This window comes from Osmerus mordax, chromosome 8, assembly GCF_038355195.1.
Source record: "Osmerus mordax isolate fOsmMor3 chromosome 8, fOsmMor3.pri, whole genome shotgun sequence".
NCBI lineage: Eukaryota > Metazoa > Chordata > Actinopteri > Osmeriformes > Osmeridae > Osmerus > Osmerus mordax.
The window spans coordinates 11791602-11816109 of record NC_090057.1 but is presented as its reverse complement, the minus strand read 5'-3'; the positions used below and the strand labels follow the sequence as shown (position 1 = coordinate 11816109).

Genomic DNA, 24508 nt, shown 5'->3' with positions numbered 1-24508 from the left:
AGGAAATGTGCACTCCTTTTACACTGTCAAAGACCAATATGCACGAGTAAACTTACGTCAGTTCTGCAGATAAAACCAAATGTACAACTTTGGAAGTATCATGTATTAGAGCACTGAATTCCATGACACAAACATGACATCGTAATCATGGGTCATTTAAAGCTCACATTCCCTTTCTCTCTATTTTAAGACGTATGTTTGTATCTGTTTCAATGTACTAGATGACCCCAACGTACCCTGTGATGCCAGTGTCTTGGTGGACACCTTGAGCATTTCAGTGCTCATAGGAATATGGATTGCTCCTATCTAGTGAGCAGGGAGCTAAACCTGTCAGACGAGCCGCAGTTATTGAACAGGAACTAGGCACAACTCACAACAGAACACCCAAGGTGGCTCCAAAACCTCAGTGTCAATTGCGCAACTTTGGATGTATCCACTTTTCTACCAATTGCACTGTGCCACATCATTCTAGCCAGAATGTATATACCTTCAGGGGGCACTTAGATAGCTCATGTTCTCAATTTTCACACATTTCCTCTACGTATGAGAGTGGGGAGGTCCTTCACCCGGTGCACTCCCACCTGCTCAAAGATCCGCAGCCGACACAGCTGCATCAGGGGACATGGAGGAGCTGGGACACACAAACAGGACCACAACTTCTACATTGCGACCAATGATGCCATACTTGACATGAATCGTTGAGTGATTCTACCAAGATTTTCATCATTTGCATGGGCCGTTTGTATGTGCTGTATCTCTACGCGCATCCACAATTGGTTTGAATGTGTAGATTTGTAATGGTTAGAGAAAGAGATTGGTGTGTTATTAGGATGTCATTGTAAAATTACAGAGCTGTTTTCCTTCAAGTATGTTCAAGCACCAAAATAAATCAGCTGACTTAATGCACTGAAAATTGCAGATAATTATAGAGGTGGATGTATGCTCTTGGTTTTCAAAGACTGTGTAAACAATGTGTTTGGTTCACAAAGTGGTCATTCTGAATTATCACACACTCAAGCCCCACTCACTGGCTTTATCTTTTATGTGCACCCAGTGTTCATAGCCGTCCAGATGTTCAGTGAGTCTGGAGCACAGCTGGACGTTCCCCACATAGTCTAGCAGCACGTCTATGATTGGTCCTGCCCAGCGGCAGACCGAGGGACTGGAGATGATGGCACAGAACTGTGAAGAAAGTTTGTAAGCTTTGTATAATTTTGTACTGATGATCACTCACGTACTCTGATATTACACCACGTCATCTTTAGTACCTGTTCATTTAGGTAAATCCGTCTTATTCTGGGATTATTATTAAGTGAATGGTGTCCGCCACCCAGTTGGATTGATGTTTGTCAAGAACATTGAAGCGTTCAGTGGGGTACAGCGTGATGTCTGAACTGAATGGCACGTTCTATACTGTACCTCTAGACAGGAGCCCATGTTCACTTGAGGCCTATACTGTGCTTCAGTATGTCCTGACACGAGCTCTGTGATGGCGGGATGTGGCCCCTCTGCTCACACTCAAAACAGGAAGTGGCATCACAGCCGTTGTCCAATAGATACTGCAGCAGGGACAGACGGCTATTGCATATCATGACTGTGACAGGGAACACGGTGGGAAAGTTGGGCATGCGGACGTTGACGTTTGCCCCGTGCTCCGCCAATGGGGCGACTAGCTCGGTGCATCCTCGCCTCACAGCCACCAGTAAAGGGTTAAAGGTGTCGAGGTTGGGGTCGGCGCCAGCCTCCAGGAGCATGGTGGCAGGCCTCTACGTTGTTGTTGGCGATGGCGAAGTAGAGCGCCGTCGAGCGCCGGTCTTCGTACAAACAAGAGCGTTCAGCCGACACCAGGGAGTTGGTGTCGAAGCCGGCCGCGATCAGGATCTCCAGGGCGTCGTCATTGTTGTGTTTGGCGGCCAGGTGAAGGGGGCTAATGCCGCTGAGACCAACCAATTTCCTGCTGGTGACCGGGACCAGCATGGACACGACTCTGGATGACATGAAAAACAAAACAAAATAATATTCATGCTGCAAAGCTTCGGTCACATTGTACAAGATTTTTTTATTTGATTTTTGATCATGGTGCACGTCTCACTCAACAGTGGTCCATTTATTATGGTGTGCACACTAGACAATTAGACTAGATGTGTGACTCGATCACATCTTATATTCTGCATATTCGTAGTGGCCCTCTTGAGCAACTATATGAAGAGGCAGGAGTCTCTCCCTGCCAGGTTTGTTGGGGTCTGCATTCTGGGAGAGCAGGAGCTGAACAACCTTCTCATGGCCGCTCCTACATGCTTCACAAAGGGCTGTAGTCCCATCACTTACCGCAGTGTTTATATCAGCACCTAGAGCAAGGGACCATGCAGAATAGGATCAAAGGGGAACCATTTCTATATGAACAATACATGAAGTGTATTTGAAGTGCCTGTTTACTTCTGCCTTTCTTGGGCATGGCAAGGTTCACATCAGGAGTGTACATACATGTTACTCGTGTTGTGACTCGTCTTCCTACACTCACTCCAAATCTACAAACTGTCCAGCGTCAGAATACCCGGATGTGCATCTGGGATCTTTGTGAAACCTACCACTCTCGACGAGAAATCGGAGGGCGTCCAATTGGCTGCCCTGAGCTGCGAGGAAGAGGGGAGTGATCCCGTTGAGGTTCGCCGGGCTGATCCTCGCAGCATCTCGCAACACCTCCACGTCATCGCGGCACACAGTTTGATGCAGGGCCGTCCAACCGTAGATACACGTGTTGTTCACCTCAGCCCCATACCTCAGGAGCAGCCTCACCATGTCCACATGACCTCCCTCGCAGGCTTGGAGCAAGCAACAGCAGTGATGGGTTCAGAGAGAAATGGATTGCGTGGCATTACAAATTTGACAATCCCCTTTCAAAACAAACAGATACTAATGGTAGATCCAGATGATGAGGAACTGAATGTAGACTTTTGATGCAGCTTTTGTATTTCACATGGTGATTAAACACTGCCCCCTTAAAACCCTGTGTAGATGATTATTCTTCAGATTAGACCCTTTACCTGTGGCGAGTGGTGTTTCTTTTTCTTTGTTTGGGGAGTTTGGATTAGCTCCCTTCTCCAGGAGACATTGAACACGGTCCACTTTGTTCCTGGCAACAGCCAATAGGAGAGGAGTCTCCCCTCTCAACGTCCGGTAGTTGATTTTAACTTCACGTGTGTCTTTCAAAGGCAAAACCAGACACCGATACAATTATTGAATTAGGAATTGTAGAATGACTCTCATAATAGTTCCACTGCATTGGTTTTGAAAAGCTTGAGAGGTGTTTTATGTTGATGTAAGTGGGACAGTGGTGCTAGAGGGTTGCATGTTTTATTAAGTAATTCTCTTCAGGGTCAACTCATGGGCTATATTAGCTATTGGTGGCAACAGAGGGGTGCACATTTGGGGGGAAATCAGTCCCCTCAAGTTCACCTGCCAGTAGAATATTCAGGCATTCTGCATGGCCGGAGTAGGCAGCTTCATGCAGTATGGTCCAATCTTCATTGTCTGGTGTTGTCAGACATCTCTTAGGAGTCTGTAAAATAGCTTTTAAAGCAGTTGCATCACCATTCAAGACAGCTGCCAACAATGGATCCTCATCTCTACATGGAAATGTAGAAAATGGTTATAACACAATGTTCCCGTGATATTGTGGGCAGGTAAAACATGTGAAAGGGTGATAGGACAGCAAGTATAGATAGTTCTGTGGTAGGCGGATACAGTGAGGGATACATACATCACCAGATCCACTGAGAATAGCATGAGGCCATTTAAGCTTTGCCATTGAATAGCTTGCTTCCCATTGTTGTCCCTGCGCAGTGCAACACTGAAAGATATATAAAAATACTTCCTCTTACAATGCAATACTTCATTGCAGGTCGTAGTGACATGTCTAATCTGATTTGTAAAATCCATGCAACCTTCAAACAGGAAAATATTTGATGTTACAGTGGGTGGGGGATGGGAGTGCCATGCATTCTCAGTTGAATACCAATGATTCAGAGAGTGGAAAACAGCCAAGCAGAAAGTATTTCCCCCTAACCAGTAAAGCTAATCTATTACACTTGGTGTTGCCTAACCCTAGTCCTTGTTCCAACCCTAACCCCAACCTGTACCGTGAACTGGGACTGCACAGAAAGGTATGATAAATGCAATACCTAGCAAATGGAACCAAATAGATTGTGAAAGTTCCTACAGTAAAATTGGGCTGAATACTACAGTGCTACTGCTATCAAAATGAGACATGGTGCCATTGGATCATGTAAGGATATGACCTATCATTTGGACTACAGAAGAATTTTGTTTTCCCCTTCACTGGCATGTGCTATTCAGAGGAAAGGCAGTGCCCAAAAGAAGGCTGCGTACTTCTATATACTTTGACTGGGCACAAACAGCTGTCACAGGAGTCCAATGGCCTCATATGATTAAGCTTGATGTAGAATCCCACAGGGTGTCTGTTGTCAGTAAGTGTACTGTGTTTCCATGCCAGTCAAATTCCAAGTAAAAAATAAACCATGCGATTGGCAAAGTAGGGCATGTGACTACTGATGGCAGCAACAAAAAGTGACCTTTAAAAACATTTATACCAAAACAATAATGCTTAGCTCCCCATTTCAGCCTTTTTAACCTTTGTTTTTAGTACATTTTCTGTATAAATAGAAGAAAATCGAATTTCCAATGGAATATCCAATATGCATCTATAATATATTGAAAATGTCAAAATTACAGAATAATATAATGTTCACAAATATAGGACCCATAAGGATGATGTAACAAAATGTCTCTCTCACGCAGCACTACCTGTGTGAGTAAGGGGGGTTAAATGTTGACGAGTTGGCTTGAGGGTCGACATTGTTGGGAGTGGCATGAATAATGTTGTGTGCAGGGAAACCCTGCCAGGTTGTAAGACTAGCGGATGTGGAGGCTCCCAGAATCCCAGCTCTCTGGACTTCTGCCAAACTCTCCTCTACGGCCAACTGTGTCAGGTCCTCATCTGACATATTACTGTAAGAGATGTGATCACCTTATGCCAGAATGTTCTCTGAGCTGCCAGCCATGATGTCACTGTGTTAGCCACAGTTCAATGTATTCAATACTGCTGGATATCAACTGATAAGAAGGTAAATAAAAAGAAACTGATTTGATAATGATCAGACTGCAAATTAGAAATTGGGAAGAGGGCTAGTGGTAAGAAGGTTTGAATGGACGAATCCTATTTGAAATATTAACAAAGCCTGAGGGCAGATATTTTTTTGTAGAATTTTTTACATTACAGGAATAAAATGCTGTACATGTACTTGTCCAAACATTACACGCCTCACACTGTTTTTTCGTTCTGCTATGACCTCTGATTTATAAACAGATACAGTACGTAACATTAACTTAATACCAGGGGTAAAAATACACTAGAACACATCTTAACCATCCGCCACCAATGACCCTGAAATTATCACACAGTAACACAGTAATGACATACACAAGTAACCCACAGTCAACAAATCCATCTCAAACCCACATCAATATTATGCATTTGTGAGTCTGTCGTCAATTGTTAATAATAATACTTATAATATTTACAAATTTGATTCATTAATATATTTTGAAGTAAAGAAAATGACCTACCTATAACCTTTTTGAGATCCCCAAAATAGTTTTAGAATTGTAATTGACAATACTTTTGATTTGTGTCTGTCTGACCGGCTCTGATGATTATCTCTCAAAGTAAAACACAGAAGTGTTTGTTGCATATTTCTGGAGGGATTCTTAGTAGCTCAAAAAATGATGACCACCGTTGTTACTCCTTTAACTTGAGATGGAAGTGAATTCAGATGAGGAAGGGTGAGGAGAGACAGTCTTCTTTTGAAGTTTCCGAGTAAGGGCTCTAAAGTGTTCAACATATTTTTTTTAATTATGCATTTGTTCCAAATAAAACGTTTTCGATATTGACCTCGAAAACCTCAAAGGGAAAGTGTTCTGGCCTGATATTGGGTTTGGAAATACATCTTTAAACTTGTCAGAGTTAAACCGTTTTTTTTTAAGTTAGTCCACCAGTAGAACAAAAATGCAAAGATGTTTAATTGCCCTTTAAGTTTATGCATCAGTATTCTGTTACCCAGCAGTCACCAGGTGGTAGTGTTGTCAACATTTGACAAAATATTTTAGAACACAATAGTTAAGTGGCACTAATTATTAATTTCACTGTTGAAGGAGTGGGCATTCTCTTAAATGTTATTCATTTGGGCAGTATGAAAATGATTAAGATTAGGCCTACAGACTAGGGCAAGACCACTCAGCTGCGCAGGTGGATTTGTGTTTACCATTGTTTAATCTCATAACAAGAAAGTGTTGACGTTTTGGAGGTACACTGGCATTGATAGGCTATTGTGAAAAACTGACTGAGCGAGTTTTTTGTATTTAGCAATTATAATAGTTATAGTAGTTAAATATTTAATGGTATCTAGAAGCATTTGAAAAAGTAGTTAATAAGATTTGACAGGTTGGCCCTAGCATAAGGCGGTTTATTGTCAGGGTATTAACTAAAGTAACTGCATGACTAGTACTGTAGATGCAAGTTGAAGAGCAGGTTTTAACAGACCCCACCCGCCTAACAGAGTGAGCAGTACCATACGCAGGTTGTGCGGGCTACAATGCCATTTCCGTCGTTTTTTTCACATGATTGAAATTGTTTCACCCAACATTTAATGATTAAACTTTTAATATCGGTGACGAAAAAAGGTGCATTACGTCCGTTCTTACAGCTTTCAGCTCGGCACTGCTGTAGCATGTCGTAGCCATGGAAACCTGTTTAGTTGCTGCAGTGCGTTTGCGTGGTGTATGTGCGTGTGCGTGGATTGTGTTGAAAATACAGGTTCGAGAGATTTTCAAGACAGGTTTCTCTAGAAAATGAACGTATACAATGACCTAGTCTGTATTGTTTTTTAATTGGACTAGGGATATTGATTTTATATAGTTAATGGTTTTATCTTGTAGCATGCCAAAATACATAATGTGCACTCATTTCAACTCTAAGCTAGCTTTAGCAAGCTAACTTGAACCTTGCTAGCTGCTAACTAACGTTAGCTGTCGCTTGTTAGCTGTCAAGCAAGGCTTGCCGATTCAGTTGCACTTGCTTGAATTTCGACTCTAATTTGGCTTGTGCTACCAATATCACAGTCATCTTAAAGGGAATTTTTCATCTGCTTATTTTTGCGAGGCAGTGCCATTGCCAATGAAGCACTTTAATGAAAAGGAAAGGTTTCCAACAAAAAGGTCAATGGAATTATGAAGTTTTTAAAAAGGATGTTCTTCGAGATCACCCGAAGCTAGTGGAAGTTGGATACACCATCGCACTTAAATATATTATGGCCACAGGGCTATCAACTTGGAAAGGAAGTCATGCAATTAAGTGCATCTTAACCATCAAACGACTGTAGGCGACCTTGTATATTCATGTTAATTTGCTGAGGCATAACTGCCTAATATATTTTTGATTTAACCAAAAAGCCCTCGAACAAGGAAGATGGTGCGCCTTTTTGGATGTGCTTGGAACTGTTCGGGATCTCATCATTGCAACCCATCTTCTAATTGCAAGGCATTGTAACATATCAAAGAAGCTTGTCTCGTGGGTGGACCAGCTTTCCCCAAATCAGAGAATTCATCTCACTCATTCACAGTTTGGAGCCATGGTCGTAACAGGGCTTTAACACTTTTGACCGCATTTCCAGTAAGGAGACTAAAAAACAGATGTTCGTCAGCAAAATGACTTTAAACCAGTCGAGTCTGTTTGGGCAGGTAGAGGATCTACAAGACTTGACATTCATCGAAAGACCGATTCGCAGGAGTCTAAAGGTATTTAAAATAAAATAAAGTTTATCTTTTTTCTATCTTCGTGATAAAGATTTTCTGTCAAGTTCATACAATCCGACTTTTTCTACCTCGAGTTTCTAATCCCGATTCTTGATGGAAATGGAGTTAGCCTACATTCTATAGCATTTACTGTGTACGATAAAACGAATGATAGACATTCCTTTTAATCTTCATCAGGTGAGTCAAAATCATGTCGCCTTGTGGGCTATTGGTTTATGGTTCATGACAGTGCTAGTCCTGTGTATTATACAGCATTCAAACGCCTTTATTTGCATTGTACACTACATTCCATGGAATTCAGTGTTTAGTGCATCTCATCTCCATTACAAATGCAAGACGCATTTGCCAAGTCATCTTCATCACGGCTGTGCTCATTTTTCTTATTTCCGTCACTATAGTTAAAGGCTACTACTTGCGTGAAATCATTAGTGGCATGAACTGAGAGCCAGACTGTACGAACGGGGGTTACCCACACTTTTTGCTTTATTGAGTGACGCAGTTTCAGTCAGCTGTCCGCATCACTGGTTCGCCCCCTCTCTCCCGCGCTCTCCCTCTCCTCCACTGCGGAGAGTCATTTGCAGAATGGTTGAGGATTTCCTCATACCCAAGAACCTTAATTTGGGTTCTTAAGCAAATGCTGCAGAAATAATTTCAGTCCTTTCAAAATCCACAGCTGTGTAGTTACTGCCCTCACTGAACAATGAACCGAATTCCATTCCCAATAGGTTCTGTAGTGATAACTACTCTACTTTCTACCATGCCCTTCCTCTCTCTTTTGAAAGGATTCCAATAGTGCCAGCGTGTGTTTTTTCTGTGGCACTGGAGTCGGTAATCTATACCGGTTTGTGTATGCATGGCATGAACGGTAACAGAGGGGGCGGGAGTTTTCTGTGCCTGTTTTTTTCTTTCTGTGTCGAGGAGGATCCACAGCGAGGCATCTCGGATAATGAGAGAAGCCTTCACGTAAGCGACTACGCACACCCACACTCCCCCCGGTTCCCACGTAACACTCCCACGCAAGCGGTGAGGGGGAATAAATGAAGTCGAGTCAGTTAGTCCATTGTGATTCACTGCAACTCTCACCACTTATTCGGCAGCTGAGTCATTCAGTGCGACCCCTTCTGAATCCTGTCCACGGCCCTGCTCACCTTTATCCACCCTCACGCCTGTATCTCTGATGGAAGCCTCATGTCCGGGTGGTGATAACATGCTCAGAGTATTGTTAGTTGTGGCCACAAGGAAGAATACTTGAGCGTGTGCTTGTGCACATTTGAGTCTGTGCATGTGTGCATATATGTGTGTGTGTGTTGACAGCACAGGATGCACTTTTCAAAGTGTTTTGACAAGTGTTTTATTGAACCTAAAACCCACAACAAAATGTTTCTCTCTCACTACTTTCAGACAGCAGAAGAGATTGACAAGTTGACCGTGGATGAAGATTTGAATGACATTGAGAGGGCGGTCTTTCTTTTAAGGTAGGAAACAAATTGAATATCCAGTAAAGGGGTACTGGCCTGAAAAACAAGCTGCCATGAAAGGGAAATGACAAATGGTCTGGACATCTAGGCTGCATATGTTTCCAAGGGATTCACCACTAAGTAGTTCAGTTACTGTCTACATTGGATACAGGGGGATTTCAAACAAAGCATGTATAAGATAAGTGTTCAAGGCTGCCTATGAATATTGAATGAACTTTGCATGGGGACTGACTATGTTACCTTTAACTGACCTAGAATCCTTATTTACATTGGGTTTTAAGTGACTCCACCGCCTTAAGGTTACAAGATGACCGAATAGTCATTCAATAAAAATTGTTATATGAAAATATGTTCAGAACAGATCCTCGGATTCTTTCCTGATAAGACTGCAGCCAAGTAACTAAGCAACCACCACCTGTCTGTCTATCTGTCTCAGGATTCATGTTTGATAGAAAATATACAACAACATGATTTTGACACAATGTTGGCATTTTTATTATGCTAACTTAAAATTAGTGCATTTCAACACCCTAAAGTTATTACTGATGGTGTTGTGTTGAGCCTACAGTGTTACATGAAGCAACCTCAGAACAGTTAAAAGTACACTAGTCAACACATTGGTGAACGAATGTACTGTAGAGAACCTGAAAATCAGACAACGTTTATCATTCCATGAATTAGTATTAGGCCTACTATTTTGATCCTTAGGATGCAGGCCTCAGTCACTGGCCTGTGTTTCTGGTGTAAAGTTTAGGGTCTGCCAAGTTGTGATAAAACGCTGCATCGGCGTCAGCAACAACATGTCCCACAGGGAAGAGGTGAAAGCATACTTAACTGGGATCAACCCCTCCTGGGTTTGACCTCGTCCTCTTTGGCTTTTCCCTTCCATCGCTCAGCAAAGACGGTTTACCTAAGCGCTTGGCCAAACGCCGTTCCCTCAGTCTTGTTCGAATGCCATGAATGTTGCATTCTGGGACTCGGGCTTTGGTTAATCCCACACATATCCTCCTCCAGTGTCGGCCAAAAGTGTCCCGTCTCGGGAACGTGTCAGAACGTGAGGAGGCCCTGTGCCCTGTCCTCTTCTAGACACGTCAGTCACAGAACAAGATCCCCTCTGGTGCGCCCCGCCACCAGTACCTAATGGAGCTTTAGGTGGTGATCAAACTTGCATGGGCTGGCTCCGATGTCAAGGGAGATGGGGCTCGTTGAGGGTTTCATCAGATTTTCGAAGAATTATGGAAACACCATTCTGGGACCGTTAATTAATGGTCACAGTGCAAAGTTACAAGGAGGTAGCATACGATACTTTGATCCATTTGAGGTATTAGATGACCTATGGGGTATTAGAGCCACGAAGGTTAATATGTTTGTCTCTGGGTCTTTTACGTGGGATTCTTTCTTTGAGAGGGGTGTAGAACGTACGCTAACAGAAGCTCTGTCTCATTCTTCTCCTTTACATGCACTTCTGGAGAATGGTCTCACATCCTAACTACAGTTTGTGTTCTGAAACTCTGTTCAGCCTGCTACTCAGGTCTACGCGCTTGGATAGGACTTCAACTCATTTGAAGAGGTTTCAAAACACCCTAAATCTTCCTTCCCGCGTTTATTAGTTTGCAACAGTAAATCATCATCAATCTTAGCAAAGACAGGCTTGTCTTGTTCGCGGCATTGTGACTCAATATATTTACCCATGAGGATAATAAAGTCATAAACCCAGTAAGTAAGCAAAACCTTATCCGAGCCAAATCGTTGTGAGGGCACAAACATTTTCCATGTCTCCTACACAGTAGGGGTAGTTGAATGCACAAGTACACAAACTAAACAGGACATTCGTTTGTTGTGGAAAAGGAATACTGCAGCGTTTACAGACTAGGCCAGGACGCAGGTCGTGTTTTTTTAAATTCAGTGACGTGGAAACCAATCAGGATGGAGTCGTGTCCCCCCTCTTTAACCCAGAATGCAGAGAGCTGCACCATCTCTGGGCTCATCTCGATTCAGACTAGCTCTGCACCTCAGCTCCCAGGGGCTGCAAACTAGTTCTTGAGAGCAATTTAATTGGCTGCTGTTGGCTTTTACACACTGGCGATGAAGCAGGATGCCGGTAGAGCTCAAAACCCCAGACTGAAGACCACGCTTCTTATGGACAGGGATATTGTGGAACACTCACAGACCAGGGGTCTGAATAACTAGTCACACAAGCACCATGTTCCAAACAGCACTTTAAATACCAAGAAGTCAACCTGCCAGAATTCACTATTGTTATACTCCGGGGATTTCAATATGAATCTCATTTAATATCTTGGTAATATAAAACCTGAAAGGTAAAATAGTATCACATTATTTCTATTATGTTCAGAGTCTTTACAACTCTGAAGTGCAGTGCAGTGTAGTCTAAATAAGCTTACTGTACCGGATGGCCTAATTGCTGTGAGCCGTCAACAAGCGTAAGAAGAAACAGCATCCGAATGAGTTGGCTCTGACATGTGCGCTGTGCATTTGCCTCCGTGCTGTAGGCCTTGTGCACAGGTTGATTGTACCCGGGGCCCCTGTTCTTTGTGAGGGAAGGAAGTGGACATGCCTCCCTGCCTGGCTATCTCAGCTGCAGCAGGCATGTCAGAGAACCCACACAGTCATCCAGGTCCTCAGGGAGTCTCTCCTGATAGAGGCAGCAGGAGCCAAGGCAGAACTGTCAGTAATGTGTAACAGACTGCCTGGAGGGAGGGGAGCTTCAGCAGGTCACATTCGGTACCGGCCAGTGCTGCTGTAACAGGCAGTCCAACTATCTCTCTTTTCCTCAGCAGTTAAGAAATAGGCGCCGGAGCTTGAAAGGAATCAAGACGATTAGTGTCGGCGTCTCACTGAATTGATAGCTAATTGGGGGGCCTCTCTGGTGTCTTGTCCATCTCTACAGTTGGTGAAGCTGCACACTTCACTCCTTGTTCGAGCCCAGCCTAAAATACTTGTCTTTGGAATGGCTAAATGTGACAAATGCCACACTATTTTGTGAAACAGGCTTGGTAACAAGTGTTGGTGTCAGGTCCAAATGAAGTTCAGAAACCCCCAAGCATACACTACTTAATTTCTTCACATCTGTCTTTCATTGCGGCCGCCCTGGTTTATTTTCAGTCGTGCTTCTTGAAGCCTATTTTTGCACTGTTTGCTGAGATCCTATTGGCCAGGAAACTGTAGCTCCCCCGTTGCTAGCTGTCTTTGGCAAGATCACAATAGGATGAGGAATGCAATTGACTCCGCTGGGGTGAAACGGGTCAGAGTCCATTTTGGCCCAGGCTTACCTCTGCAGAAGGAGCAAACTCCCTCAGTCTCTCCTTCCTTCTGTCTATTATCCCTCACCCTGTGGATTAGGCTGAGCAATGCCTGGGCATGAAAGAAAGAGTCCGGCTTTTTATCCCTGCCCAGGCTTTTAATAAAGAATGGAGTTGGCCAGTTTTATCCTCTCTGGCTCCCGCCAGCTAGCCCGACGTGCGTGCTTGACGTCAAGGACAGCTCAGCGAACGTCTGCAAAGCGCCTTTCAGCTTTGTTTTTCATCCGGATGACGCTACTCTGTGCACGCTTGTTTGTTTGTAGCCCATGCGTGTACACGTGCACTTCGCAGCTTGTGTCGCACACAGACTCGGCAGACTTCCGTAACAGCGCACGTACTGCGTCCATCCTCTACTTGTCACATTTTACAGACGCTTTGTAAAGTGATACATGTCGTTAGCGTTAGCCTGTGAACCAACGAGGAAACAGCAAGTCATCTCTAGCCAACCCGAGTAGCAGACGCAAAGTGTCAGTCTCCCGACACCTCGAGCAGACTCCTTCAGCCGCCTTCACCCAGCTTAGTCAGCACGCAAGACAAACTCGCACTCGCCCCTCCAGAGTTTCTTCAAACGAATCGAATTTAAATTTGCTTTCAGCCCTGCTAGATTTGCACAGTTATCTAACGGGCAGGGAATTACAGGGGACAAGTCCAGCGCTCTTCTGAGACGGTTTGGTAGTTTAAACTCAATTTAACTTGAACCATCCGTTCGTGAGAGACTAATGAGGAATTTCTCACAGAACTTTTCAGAAATGATGAGGCGTTGGCAAATTGAGGCAAAGTATAGGTTGAGAAGATCTCAGTTAAATTCTTTATTTTACTTTACTTTATTTTCAGTTATGAAAGTGACACAAGTTGTCATGACTAAGTATGAGATACATTATAGCCATAGGATAGGTGTATTTACAAGGTTGAGAATCCTTGGTAGAATGTGTATTTCTTAAGAACAGTTTCCTCAGCGTACGTTCTGCACTTGACTTTATGACTATTACTATTATATTCATAACATTCTTGGGCCAGGCCTCAGCAATCTCACTTTCTTTCCAAAGCCACCAAAGTTACAGACTCCAGCAATGTGCTGTAATTGAAATTTCATAATCAAAACTGTATCTGATTTGTTAGCATAGTGACTATGGTAGCGACTACCTCACAACTTTATTCAAGGTAAGGAATGCTTATTGCCACTAGCCAGTTTCCACCTCCAGAGCTTGTTTATAACAATAACCTGTAGGGATTCAATAACTACGTCAATAGAAGACAGTAAAGTGACAAAGCAAAGGACCAACTGGGATTCCGTGGTGGACGCATATCTTTGTGCAATGTGGTGGAGTTCCTGCTGCTGTAATCGAGGGAGGCAGGGTCAGGGTGTGTTGCCCACTCATTATTACTTAAGCGCAGAAGGACTTTTCTGCTTAGATAAGGGTTGTGTGTGTGTGTGTGTGTGTGTGAGAGAGAGAGAGAGAGAGAGAGAGAGAGAGAGAGAGAGGGATGGTGAGAGACCGGGAAAGTAGGAGGATATAAGGTTGGGAGGACCTGCCAAAGGAAAATTAATTGCTCTGAGGATTCTGCTGAAGTCTCATTTCCGGCCTCTTCCTCAGGCTGACTACTAAAGCTACAGCCAATCTTCCTCCAGGAGACCAACGACAGGAGTGTCCACTACGTTCGCTCCTCTGGAACCTTCTCTCTATCCATCACTCCCCCAAGCCAATCACTTATGCTGATAGTTCTACCAGTCACCAGGGGCAGTGGAGTTTCCTAAAAGGCTCAAACGGTGCCACACGTATCTATCCCCAGAATCTGGTGGCCAAGCACCCCTCATAGTTTGGTAAACCCAACTTTGGTTACCTCACCGTTTTTCCCAAAGTCTCTTTTCGGGTCTCGCCGAAAGGGGAGCGAAGTGAAAGGTTTCCTCGACAACAGTGACCATTGCAAGCCCTTTACCCTGTTTAGGGCGTGAAACCCAAGTGCATCGCCGTTCATGCGGCGGTCAAGCCTAATTACAAATGCGCTGGCGTGTCTTTACTTTCTGAAGGGCCTCTGGCTGTCGGTGTGTCTTTCTTCGGCCTCTGAGCGCACAGAAGGAGATTTTAACGACCGAGTTGGCTCAATAGGAGCGGGCTCTCATTACGCTGGCCATTCAACACCTGCCCTTTAATTGACGAAGTCACTCTCACCGACCCCTTGCAGCCCCTCCCATCCCTGCTTCCACCGCTCCCAGATACCATCTGGACCCGCTCTCTTAACCTCCACGTTTCCAAACAAACCTCGAAACCGCAGCCAAGAGTCGGAACAATGCAGCCCTGTTTCTTAAAAATGTTCACCAGCCGTGACCACATTTTCCTCCCTTTGTCAAGGAGCCGGGCCTCGACCAAAGGCTGTTTCTCCTGGTTATTAACTAACACTCGGCCAACGAATGCAACGGGGGGGAAGGAAACCGACTCCGAAAGAGAAATGGAATACCTGTTTACGGTCCATTATTTAGAGCAACAACACAGGGGAGGGCAACAGGGCCGAGAAAGAAACTCTCGTGCAGGATGAAAAGATGTTTGGGCTCCCCAGGGGGCTGAGAGAGGCAGATGGGGAGGAGCACATGCAGGGTTGTTTTGATATATTATGTTAGCTCTGTTCGACTTTTTTTTTATTTTTTAAGAGAAAGTTGTTCTTCGGAGACGTTCACTTTCACTAAAACAGGAAACTGGCCAATCTACCTCGGAGTTGAGATGGCTGGCAGACTTGATCATCGTCTCTGTGGGAATCTTTCTGGTACAAACAAACACCCGGGCTACGACAATCCGTTGGTGGATGAGTGTGTTTGTTCAAAGGCACAAAAACGATGCACCTTCCCAAGTGTCTATTAACTGTAGGAGCTTGCCTGCATACAGGCTTTGTTTCGCGGGTGCTCTGTAGTTGTAGCCGAAGCAAAGGCTTCGTTCCGAAAGCCTAGGTAGCTGAGCTCCTAGGCGTCTCCATCGACTCCAGTGGGAACGTGGATTCCTCTGTATGGCACACGGCCCCACAGCTGCCGACAGACTGGTTCACGCTGGCCCACGTTGTCAAGGCTTCACAGAGAGGTGCTGTCCATGGTCCTGAACCACATGATTGCCACTTCAATTCGCTGGATCCTTGTTCCAGGAATTGCAACATCTTGTTACATGAGTTTGTGTTTTGCGCGTGAGAAAGCAGTGTTCATGTTTGAGACTGGGAATGAATTCATGGACGGTTTAGGCCATTAAGCAATTCCATGGAAATGTACCCTTGCTCATAATAAGAGGACTGAGAATACCATAATGAGCTGTAGTGCTTTAAGAGTCTAATAATTAGATTTAAATAATTAGACCATTGTTTCTCCAGAAGCTGGAATGACTAAGCTAGCTGTTGATGTCTGGAGCAAACAGGCCCCAGCCCAAAACAGATCTGGCCAACACCCCTTGTGGAGATCTACCCTCCTAAAGGGTCTCACTCCCTCCCAAACTGGAACAAAGATCATCCAGCTTGTCCATCAGCAAAACCAATAGTATCAGATGTCCTGGATTAGGGTTGAAAACCTCCAGGATTTGAGCTCTCCAGGAACAGGGCTGGCCAGCCCTGCCCTAATGCTGAATTGACTCTATAGATCCCAAATTACATGCAAGGGGGGGGGGGGGAACAAGTCATAACAATGACAAAATAACGTGATAGATGAGTTTTTCGTGAGGCCTAATTCCTACAGCTAAAAAGCCCCCGAGGGTGGGATTAGGCTGGGATAATTCACTCGTCTGGCGTACAAATGAGCCGTTCTCTCTCTCTCTCTCTCTCTCTCTCTCTCTCTCTCTCTCTCTCTCTCTCTCTCTCTCTCTCTCTCTCTCTCTCTCTCTCTCTCTCTCTCTCTCTCTCTCTCTCTCTCTCTCTCTCTCCGAGTACGAGGTGCACCAGCACACGCTCAGCAGGAGGAGATCACAGCTCGGCTGGGGAGGGAGAGAGCCCGTCTGCTCTCCTCGCAGGCAGTTCTCCCGGGGACAGCTGAAGGTTCTAGAACAGGACGCCCGATGGTCTCTCGCCGGGGGGGGACATTGAACGACTCTGTGCACACAAACAAGCCGGGCATCTCAAGTTCCGGAGTTGTTAAGAAAACACGATGGATCATGCGGAAGTGTTCACGATGTGATGTGTAACGTTTAGGCCACCCTACCCTTCTCAAATCGGGCAGATGACTACAGCTGTGTTTGGCGTTTGTTAAGCCTTTCTGTCACTATTGATATGTATGTGTTGGTGAATAATGGAAAACATTGCACAAAACACACACACTGTACGGTCTCCTTTGTTCTGTGACCTGGTTTTGTTTCCCCCAGCTCCGGTCAGGATGTCCAGAGAGCCAGTGTTATAATCAATCTGCCAAACCTGGTTCGCCAGAACCCAGCAGAGACCTTTCGTCGGGTGGTGCCAAAAGTCCGGGTAGGCCCAAACTTCATGCTTGTTCAAAATGATACTCTACAGGCACTGAATGTCACTAATAACTCAACAACAAACAGCCGTCCAAAGGATTTTAGTTCTTGTTCATGTGCCTGAAGTTCAGCCAAAAGACGCTTGTGTTAACCTTGCTAACATTGAGTGTGACTTCATACCTATCAAACACGCCCAACATTTCCTAAGTGTGTGCCATGCTAAACTCCCATGAAGAACCAATAATAAAGACACTCTCCCTCCCTCCCTCTCCCTCTCTCCTGATCCTCTCCCTCCGTCCTGACCCTCTCCCTCTCTCCCTCCCTCCCTCTCCCTCTCTCCTGACCCTCTCTTTCTCTCCCTCTCTCCCTCCCTCTCTCCTGACCCTCTCCCTCTCTCCCTCCCTCTCTCCTGACGCTCTCCCTCCCTCTCTCCTGACCCTCTCTCTCTCCCTCTCTCCCTCCTTCTCCTGACCCCCTCCTTCCCTCCCTCCCTCCCTCCCTCCCTCCCTCCCTCCCTCCCTCCCTCCCTCCCTCCCTCCCTCCCTCCCTCCCTCCCTCCCTCCCTCCCTCCCTCCCTCCCTCCCTCCCTCCCTCCCTCCCTCCCTCCCTCCCTCCCTCCCTCCTTCTCTCTCTCCCTATCTCCCTTCCTCTCTCCCTCCCTCTCTCCTGACCCCCTGACACAGGAGGTCCTCCACGTGGCCGGGGTGGACATGCAGCTGGCGGCGGCCGTGTCCTTCCTGACCGTGCTCCAGGACGACATCGTCCTGATCCAGACGCACACACACTCCATCCTGCAGATCGTCCTGCTCAACCTCGACCACAGAGACGCAGGTCAGCAACGCGCCTGCTCTCCCGGGGGGGGGGGGGCAGGGGTCGGCAGGATTCAAACTGTCGGGCCAAGCCGCAAGCTGGCATCGCTGCGAGGGAGGAGACAATGTGAGCTCGCTTTTGCTTAGGTTTTAGTTTCAGGATTCTCGCTGCGCCAGCTGACAGGGGAGTCCACAAAAAAAAGACAAGTAAACGTGTTTGAGAGCTGCTTTCGCTTGGCATTGAGTGGCATCTGCGTGCGAGCGAGGGAGGGCGTGAATGCAGCAGTTTGAATCTGGCAGCGGCGCTCTGCCTGCAGTTGTGACTTGACTGTCGTTCGTTTGGCAGCACGGTGCGTTGGCAGGGTACCATGCTCTCTGGCATGGGGGGGGGATCTCTACATTTAAGACCCCGCCTGGCTAACATTCCGTGCCGTCGGCTCTGTGTGTTTGAATTCTTCCACGTTCTGTTTTCTTCCTGCCAACAGTAGTGAGCAATGCCTGGCTCGAGACGCTGCTGTCAGCAATCGACGCTTTACCAAAGGAGACCATCAGGCAGGAGGTAACATCCAACTGATATGCGCTCAGTGCTTAACCAATGTGCTTACCTTGCGACTACAAAATTATTTACTGTTAGGTCCACACATTTGAAGACGGGCAGGGATGCCTGGCCACGTTTACTCCTTCCCTACACATTTACATTACATTTACATTTAGTCATTTAGCAGACGCTCTTATCCAGAGCGACTTACAGTAAGTACAGGGACATTCCCCCGAGGCAAGTAGGGTGAAGTGCCTTGCCCAAGGACACAACGTCATTGTGGCACGGCCGGGAATTGAACCAATTGTTGGTTCGATTCCCGGCTATTAATTCTGATTAATAGCCCGACTCCCTAACCGCTCAGCCATGTGACCCCCTTGTCAGCGTGGGTGGTGTGGCGACCCCCAACACTGCCTCTTCATTAGAAGTGCACCGCTGTCAAAGGCATGAGCTGTCGAAAAGGATCTGAAACGTCCTGTTTTCCCGCTGTCCCATCCCGCAGATCCTGAGTCCGCTGGTGTCCAAAGCCCAGCTCTCCCAGTCCCTGCAGGCCCGCCTGGCCAGCTGTCGTATCCTGGGGAAGGTGGCCTGCAAATTTGAGTCCCCCATGTGAGTCTGCTCCCGAGAGGGTCTTCCCTCCCACGCAGAACCGTCTCGACGCTAAATGAGTTTTTGCACACGGTGCCTGGGTTCGCACCGTGTGCAAAAACGAAAAAAAGGAGGGGAAAGGGGGAGGGTTTGCTGTTTCATGTTCTTCTTCCTTTTTTTTGATGTGCTCAAGAGTGAAGAAAGACCTCCTGCCACTCGTGAGGTCGCTCTGCCAAGACGTGGAGTACGAGGTCCGCTCCTGCATGTGTCGCCAGCTGGAGAACATCGCCAGGGGCATCGGGTAAACAAAAACAACTGCGAAGACGAGAGGTGCCCTTCATCTAGGAGTGCAGGAAAAACCTGTTTTTACAACCACAACCCTGATGAACTGAATGGAAATAGTTGCCTGGCACAAAGATGGCGTTTTAATGCCCACATTGAGTCTGTTTTCACAAAATCGAAACAAATGCCCAAATACAGTTTTGTGCTTAGTAGTTTTCTACAATAATTCCATGGCTGAGAGCCCATAACTGACATCCAGTTACTGTACACTGTACATACATTACAAACTCCCCTACAATCGCCTTCCCTATTACCTCACCCTTACAACCATCCACCCATCAACCCAAGACAACACAGAGATGAGAAAAAATATAAATCACTGGAGGAAACTCCAGTAGAAATGAGTGTTCGTGTGAGAAGTGGGCAGGGTGTCTGTATAGCAGAGTTAGTGGAGAATAGTCAGGCTTCTGGTAATCCCTCAGACTCTGTTTGCCTCTCTTCCATGGACTCCAAGTCCGAGGCCCTCGAGGTCTGATAGACTGCGGTCCCTGGGAAGCACGGGGCCCCAGCAAAGCCATTTGTCAAGTTCTGCCCGACTTCCCATGCAGCTCAAATGCCCCTCGACGCTTAGCCAATCAGAAAGCTGCCAGGGGAAGAGAATTGCTTTGCGTGGAATTGATGCTTAATGACACAGGAGATAATGGATACATATTGACTAGATACTCACAAAACTGCACACTGCCGTGTTTATCAGTAGGCCGGGTGTACTTGAAGGATGCATGCATGTCAGTAGATCAATACTTCTTGTCTCTTTTATTCCCCCCCCCCCCGGGCGAGAAGAGTCTGGGAAGTGAAAGAAAGTGGCTGATATGAATGCACTGCGTTTGGTGTCCTCTTGAATTGATGAAATGCTGTGAGATGTAATGATGAGCTTTTCTCGGTCGGCGAACCAGGTTGGACCACACCAAGGCAGCGGTGCTACCAGAGCTGGTGGAACTAGCTCGCGATGAGGGCAGCACAGTGCGCCTGGCTGCCTTCGACACCATCATCAACCTGCTGGAGATGTTTGACAGCGGTGAGGAAGTCACTTAGACCCTTCTAGAAAACACACAACCACAAGTACCCTTGTACTTCACAGAATAACCATAGCTAACAAACTCATCATCCGACACAACCTTAAACCTCCAACCCGGCTTATGAACTGAAAACAACGTATTTACGAGCTACTTCGATATTCACTTAAGAGACTCGAATGAACCTCGAAAAAGGGTTCAACTTTCCAACGCAGCGATTCCCAGGCCAAACAGCCGCATCTTCGAAGCAAAGAGGGCCCCGGATGATTGTTGATCTGGCTCCGTATCTTTACTCCACCCCCATGCTTCGGTGTGCGGTAAGGCTCACTGCATCCCTCACACAGCCCACAGAGCTGTCTGCGTGGCGACCACAACGCTCTCTCTCTCCTCAAGCTCGCAGCCCACGCCGCGTTTCTTCTTACTACAAGGCTCCCACCACCAGCCCACGCCGTTCCCCGCCAGGCTGCACTCGCTGGCTGGCACAGCCGGCTCTCATTCATGCGCCAAGGTGGATGGAGCTCGTTTCTAAGCTGCTCCCACCCCCACACCCCCCCCCCACCCCCCCTCCAAAAAAAAGAAAAGTCCCCCGCAACAGCATGACTGTTCGTGGGCGGGTTGTTTGGTGTGCAATTCATGTCCCGTAAGAGGTACGGAACGATTGTTATGTTAAGCCCCTGTCGGTTGAGGACTTGAAAAAAGCCAAGGAAAGTTCATTAATGTCACAAAGAGAAAGGAAGGGCGTGTTGTGATAGGCAGTCGCTTCTGAAGAGATCTCTCCCACTGGTTAAGAATGTGTCAAGCCATGAAACGCCTGATGGAGCCCATAACATCAAGGGCCTGGACTCATCTGTGAGTGAACGGCAGCTTTTTGTATGTTTTTCTTTTTCTTTTTTTCGACACTTTCAAGACACCCGCGTACGCCCCCACAGAAGTACTTTGATATGCAAATACTACACTTGTCGTGATAGTTTTGCCGCTTCCTCTGACTTCGCAGTCTGTTGTACCAGCCCACAGTCTGGCATCTTTAATGAGGCCTGGGCACGCAGGCCAGGAATTCAAGGACATGGGCTGAATTCTGTTCCGAAACCTGGCTCCTTTTCCATCTTCTTAGGATGACTTGCCACGGCAAGTTCTAGAAGACAGGAGAGGAGAGGTTTTTTTTTCTCACCGTTAGTCCCCGTTATTTGTGACCTCAAGAAAACTGGACACAGCACGATACTTACCGTCAAGGAAAGTGCAGCAGTGTAGAAAGTGTGTGTTGTATGTCGTAGGATTTCCAAAATACAGAACGTTTGTCAAACTGTCTCAACTCTCGCCTGCTCTCCCTTTCAGACGACAGAACCCGTGTTATCTTCCCACTGGTGAAGACCTTCTGTGAAAAGTGCTTCAAAGCCGACGAGGCAGTTCTGGCTTCTCTGTCATTTCAGTATGGCAAGCTTTGTCATGGACTTTCCGGTAGGTTCTATTTTTGTGAAGACATATCAAGCTGTTACTGGTACCAGCGATGGCACGAACAGCTCTTTGTTACATTTCTGAAATGCTCCAAAACAACTTAGTCGTCGTACACAACTCCGGACGCATGTTTCCTGTGCATGCGTTCTCAATGAGTACAAAACAATTTGTGTTTGATGTTGTAACAAGAGACACAACTGTATTCATACATGGAGTTTGACGTTTATTCAAAAAAAAATCTAATTCTAGTAGATTACACATCGAGACGTATCTCAAAGGGGAGGGCTAACGTACCTCGGCGGTTTGGCCCCGCAGCCTCTTTCACAGACGAGCAGCACCTGTGGTTCCTGGAGTTCTACAAGAAGCTGTGCGTTCTGGGCCTGCAGCACGAGAACGGCCACTCGGAGAACCAGGCGTACCCCCTGGAGCTGGAGAGCAAGTACGCGCTGGTGCGCCGCAACTGCGCCTACAACTTCCCCGTGAGTGACCCGAAAACCGCCAATTACGGGGCGGCCGCGCACACGCACACAAACACTCGATGATTATTGTTATTTCCGACAAATGCGGCCCTAGCGTGAGGCCTTGGGAGACCTGCAACCTACAGTACGTGGGGTTTGAAATGTGTAGTCATGGCAAGGATTTTTGTTTTTGTTTTTCTGGTGTCCTTTTTTGCTGGTCGGGCTTTACATAGTGGCGTGCTATTTTCTTTCTACTGTGTTTTTGGTTTGATTTCAACTCTCTTCCAGTAGTCTGCATCGATCAAAAAATGGATTGAAGTATTTCGCGCACATTCAGACATACATACTGAACTCCTTTAGATGCCTTTCGCTTACTATAGGCACTTAACAATACCTCACAGAAGGCTGCAGAGATCAAATAAAAAGAACATTGCACTCAAATCTGTGTATTTTAAGTATTACCACCTGTAAAAATAGCCAGTTATTTATTACTATCCACAAACAAACAGATATGTGTTCCAGTGGGAACAGTTCTTCTGAGACACATGCACAAACAGACATGTGTTCCAGTGGGAACAGTTCTTCTGAGACACACGCACAAACAGACATGTGTTCCAGTGGAACAGTTCTTCTGAGACACGCACAAACAGACAAACACATTCTGTCTGGACTGACCTCTGAAGTGTGGCGTCGCAACCGAGATCAAACCTGCCACGGTGCTATCTGAAACTAATCTGGTCTGTTTCTGTCCAGTTATTAATAGAGACCACCCTACCTCCACGTTTGTTGGAACACACATCGTCCAATGAGAAGTAGGAAAGGTACCGAAGCGAGGACAGTTGTTTTGATTGGCTCGTGTTTGACGCTGTGTTGTATTGCAGCTGACAGTGCTCATCTATTCTCTTGAAGTGTAAAAATACATTCCAAAAGAACTGGGGAGTTTTTTCAAAGCTTTGTGGTTGGCAGTTATTACATGTGGCCTTTTCCAGCGAGCAGGTCAACTTGCGTGCACTCTAGTGTGTGTGTGTGTGTGTGTGTGTGTGTGTGTGTATTTTTAGCCCGCTCCCTGACCTGGGTTGTGGTATCTTTGTCAGACTCTGTCAGCAGTAGGGAGTTAAAAGGTTGTCCTATGGTCACACCGTCGGTCATACACACACACACAAACACACACACACAGACTGACGCACGCACACATTCACCGTAGGCACTCCCGCCAACACCCACACGGTCCATGTAATGAGGTCAGGAGGATAATAGAGGGACTCACTCAGGGGAGGCGCGGGGGAACAAAGGCCCGGCACTAGCTCCCTCGGAGGCCCTGTCCACAGCTCCTTTGTTCCAGCAGCCCAGGGTCTCTTCCCCCCGGACCAGCTAGGTGTGCCCGGATCCCTCGCCGCCTTAATAATGGATCACCCACTTGGGTAGCAGCGGCGCCTGGACGTAAATGCACTCCGTTTCAGCCGCCGTGGCCGGTCCGAGCTCTGACAAACGTTCCTCTTTTTCAGTAGCAATAAAAAAAACGCTAAAAGCGTTCCGCGACCCAGGCGCGCGCTCTCTCCAAGGTTTTTCATTTGTCAAAATGTGTTTGCGGAACAGCCGGCTCGTCAGTGTTATAAGTGGTAATTGATAGCCATTTTGTGCCACTTCAGCATTTCGGCTCCCCTAGTTTGGCGAATATGTAAAATGACTATGAAACCCTCAAGTAGTTTAGTAAAGTAGCTCCTCTTCCTTCTCTAAATCCCACAGACGAGACTTGCAGTAATGACTGCAATTTCCTTACATAATTCAACCAAGGAACGGCAGGCTTTGACTGATGAAAGTTGTCCTGGCTCGAAGTATCAGAATCGCAACGCTACAGCCAGAACAACAAAAAAGTCAAGCAGTCGAGCACATCCTCCCAGTAGCCAGACACGGTCTCACTGTTTGTCGTCGACATCACTTCCTCCCCAGGCCATGGTGTTGTTCGCGGAGCCCAACCACTTCCTGACGGAGCTGTACCCCACCTTCTCCAGCCTGTGTCACGACCCCGAGATCAGCGTGCGACGCACGGTGGCAGACGGCTTCCACGAGGTGAGACACACGGAACATTCCGGAAGCCGACCCCGTCGACCTTTGGTGGACTGAACTTGATTAGACAGCAGGGTGTCGGGTAGAAGTCACGGTTCACGGCCCATGCTGGTCCAGCTCCGTGCTGGCTGT

At 46.6% G+C, this 24508-nt stretch overlaps 2 protein-coding genes across 5 annotated transcripts in view; one reads left to right on the top strand and one right to left on the bottom strand.

Annotated features, from left to right (window-relative positions):
• Window positions 1-524: 524 nt before the first annotated feature.
• On the bottom strand, window positions 525-3631 carry LOC136947654 (ankyrin repeat and SOCS box protein 2-like; the record flags this gene model as incomplete). Its single annotated transcript, XM_067241782.1, is given in 8 exon segments — window positions 525-631; window positions 1029-1162; window positions 1444-1760; window positions 1762-1987; window positions 2159-2348; window positions 2589-2822; window positions 3045-3203; window positions 3457-3631. Coding segments are annotated over 8 exon segments (1542 nt in total), but the record flags the coding sequence as incomplete, so codon positions are not given.
• A 3987-nt stretch (window positions 3632-7618) lies between these two features.
• The window catches only part of ppp4r4 (protein phosphatase 4, regulatory subunit 4), a 28449-nt gene continuing 11559 nt past the window's right edge, over window positions 7619-24508 (top strand). For all 4 annotated transcript variants that reach the window (XM_067241659.1, XM_067241661.1, XM_067241658.1 and 1 more), the window contains exons 1-11: window positions 7619-7872; window positions 9292-9365; window positions 17017-17119; window positions 17793-17940; window positions 18404-18477; window positions 18959-19065; window positions 19238-19345; window positions 20280-20401; window positions 21732-21854; window positions 22167-22330; window positions 24260-24379. In XM_067241659.1, the coding sequence (XP_067097760.1) occupies window positions 7768-7872; window positions 9292-9365; window positions 17017-17119; window positions 17793-17940; window positions 18404-18477; window positions 18959-19065; window positions 19238-19345; window positions 20280-20401; window positions 21732-21854; window positions 22167-22330; window positions 24260-24379 (1248 nt within the window). In that variant the 5' untranslated portion in view covers window positions 7619-7767. The remainder of the gene's footprint in view (window positions 7873-9291; window positions 9366-17016; window positions 17120-17792; window positions 17941-18403; window positions 18478-18958; window positions 19066-19237; window positions 19346-20279; window positions 20402-21731; window positions 21855-22166; window positions 22331-24259; window positions 24380-24508) is intronic.